Here is a 2,598-nt window from a genome sequence, read left to right on the forward strand (position 1 = left end):
TTGTTGCCTCTGTGAATAACCCGGTCATTACACATCATTCCTCAATATCAAGATGGCGGCAGAGTGAACAGACTTCTCTTCAGACAGATGTTGCTATAATATTGATTTGTCTGTGTTTATAAACACCATATTGGCAGTGTTCTATTGTTTTATTCATTGATTGTTTGTCATTTAATACATGGTAATTTCATCTCAATACTATGTCATTATTGTATGAAGGCAATTGGAGCAACTTTTGCTGCCATGTTTGGAGCCGGCATGTTGGTGAGGTCCATTTCGTATGAGCACAGCCCAATGCCGAAACACCTCGCTTGGATGTTCCACGCAGGTACTTGAGAGATATTGTCCAGTAATTGTCCAGTGCAAAGTCACTGTGATGTAGTACCAGTAACCGTTTTCAAATTATTCTAACCTTGTACCTCTTCTCTGCATCTTGGTTAATTTGAACACTAGAGGGCAGTCATGTGCAGTTTTACACAACTCCTCTTATAATATAAACTATATTTGTAATTCTCAGGAATGAAGTAGGCCTGTCATGACTCTGACCTAGTTAAAGAAAATGAACATAATTAGATAAAAGATAAAAAAATGAAAGATCAATCTTGCGTTGACACCAGTCTTGCAGTGGTTTACGTCAAACTAAATGTTGAAAGTGTGTTTTTGAACAGGTGTGATGGGTGCGGTCATAGCTCCTCTTACTCTCCTGGGAGGACCACTGGTGATGAGGGCAGCCTGGTACACGGCAGGCATAGTGGGGGGCTTGTCCACGGTGGCCATGTGCGCCCCCAGCGAGAAGTTCCTCAACATGGGTGTGGGCCTTGGAGTGGTCTTCGCCTCATCCATTGGTTAGTATAACGCATTCAACAAACGGCATCTTATTATTAATAATAACAATAAATGAAGGGCTTTTTGGCGTCTTTCTTCTATTGACGGATACACCAATATCAAGAAATTAGGAGTTTTGTGTTCTATCTAATTTCCCACCATTCCTGTCATTTGCACAGTGATAGTTGGAATAAAATACTCCCCAGTGTAGAATATCCGTTGTTATAAGCTGTCTGTCCAAGATGGCTGAGGCTCACTGAGATTCACTCCACTGTGCACACAAAGTACATTTCAGCGAGCCTCACAGTTTGATTGTACAGACAGGAGTGTGACCCGCATTAACTTTGTACTTTGGTTTGTGGCAAACTATTCTGAGGAATAGCATGGATTGTGGTAAGAAAGGACTCTCAACAGCATCATTGCTAAGTAAGAAATATGACTAGTGTTCCAAAAATCTGAACTATCCCCTTTAAAGGAGTAGAATTATCCAAAAGAACAATAGACTCGTACAAATATAATCCCTCTCAATCATTGCTTAAGTGTTAGGTGGTGTACTTATCTGCAGATACCCCATCCATCTGTCTTCTTTCTTGCTGCATGGGACATTAATCTGGGGGTCAACCTTTGCGCAGCGTGTGCATGGTATAAGTAATATATTCACGTATTGTACAATGTGTACATAACCTACATCTTCAACATTTCAAGAGGAAAACGGCGTCTTGTTTGCTTGTCAACTTTCTCTTTTTCTACCTAAAGTTAAACTTTGTTAAAGTGTTTGTTAACACCACATTGCACATTTCCTTTATTCATTTGATTGTTCGATAATGTTTTTTGTCATTGTTTCGCAAGTGCATTTGAATTTTTTGTCCATAATAATCATCAAATTTAAAGATGTTGAATATTGGCACAAATATCTGCTATTGACCTATTTCAAGTGCGGTCCTCTTTCCCTGATCCTCCAATCGCAATGTTTGCTTTCCCTCGGACCGGAAGCAATAGTTGTGATTGGAGGATCAAGAAAAGAGGGCGGTGTTTGAGATGGGTCAATTGACCTTTTAAAACCTCCCACACGGGTGGAAGTCTCATACCTGCCGTCTCCGTTCTTTCCAGGGTCCATGTTCTTGCCGCCCAGCTCGGCGTTGGGTTGTATATGTATTCAGTGAACATCTACGGAGGCCTGATCCTCTTCAGCTTGTTCCTGCTCTACGACACACAGAAGGTCATCAAGAGGGCCGAGACCCATCCCCTGTACGCCGTCCAGAAATACGACCCCATCAACCCCATCAAAAGAAATATTAAACAAGCGGAACGAAAAGGGACTGCATTTTTGGATCTGAAACAACAAGTGTAATTGTCCCTCAGAGGAAACTGTGTCCCACGGGAACTCTGAAATTAGAGTGTGTTTCATTGTTTTGAACCTGTATTTAACCACGTAAGACCCATTGAGAACTGGCCAAGGATGGCAGCAGTACAGCAGTTTCATACAGTACACAACTACACACACACACACACACACACACACACACACACACACACACACACACACACACACACACACACACACACACACACACACACACACACACACACACACACACACACACACACACACACACACACACACACACACACACACACACACACACACACAGAGCCTTATAATGAAATGACAACGTTTAATAACAATTGCAGGCTCCCCTTTCCTCCTTGTGCAGTTAAAAGTTCAATTCAGGTTTAGTCTAAACAATTCCCCGGTCTTATATTTTGTCTGAT

At 41.8% G+C, this 2,598-nt stretch overlaps 1 protein-coding gene across 1 annotated transcript; it reads left to right on the forward strand.

Moving 5' to 3' along the window:
* Positions 1 to 213: 213 nt before the first annotated feature.
* On the forward strand, positions 214 to 2,176 carry LOC311235538 (growth hormone-inducible transmembrane protein-like; the record flags this gene model as incomplete). The annotated part of the gene is given in 4 exon segments (XM_084323006.1): positions 214 to 328; positions 669 to 845; positions 1,936 to 1,971; positions 1,974 to 2,176. Coding segments are annotated over 4 exon segments (531 nt in total).
* Positions 2,177 to 2,598: the final 422 nt, after the last annotated feature.

This window comes from Notolepis coatsorum, assembly GCF_963971535.1.
Source record: "Notolepis coatsorum genome assembly, chromosome: 10".
NCBI lineage: Eukaryota > Metazoa > Chordata > Actinopteri > Aulopiformes > Paralepididae > Notolepis > Notolepis coatsorum.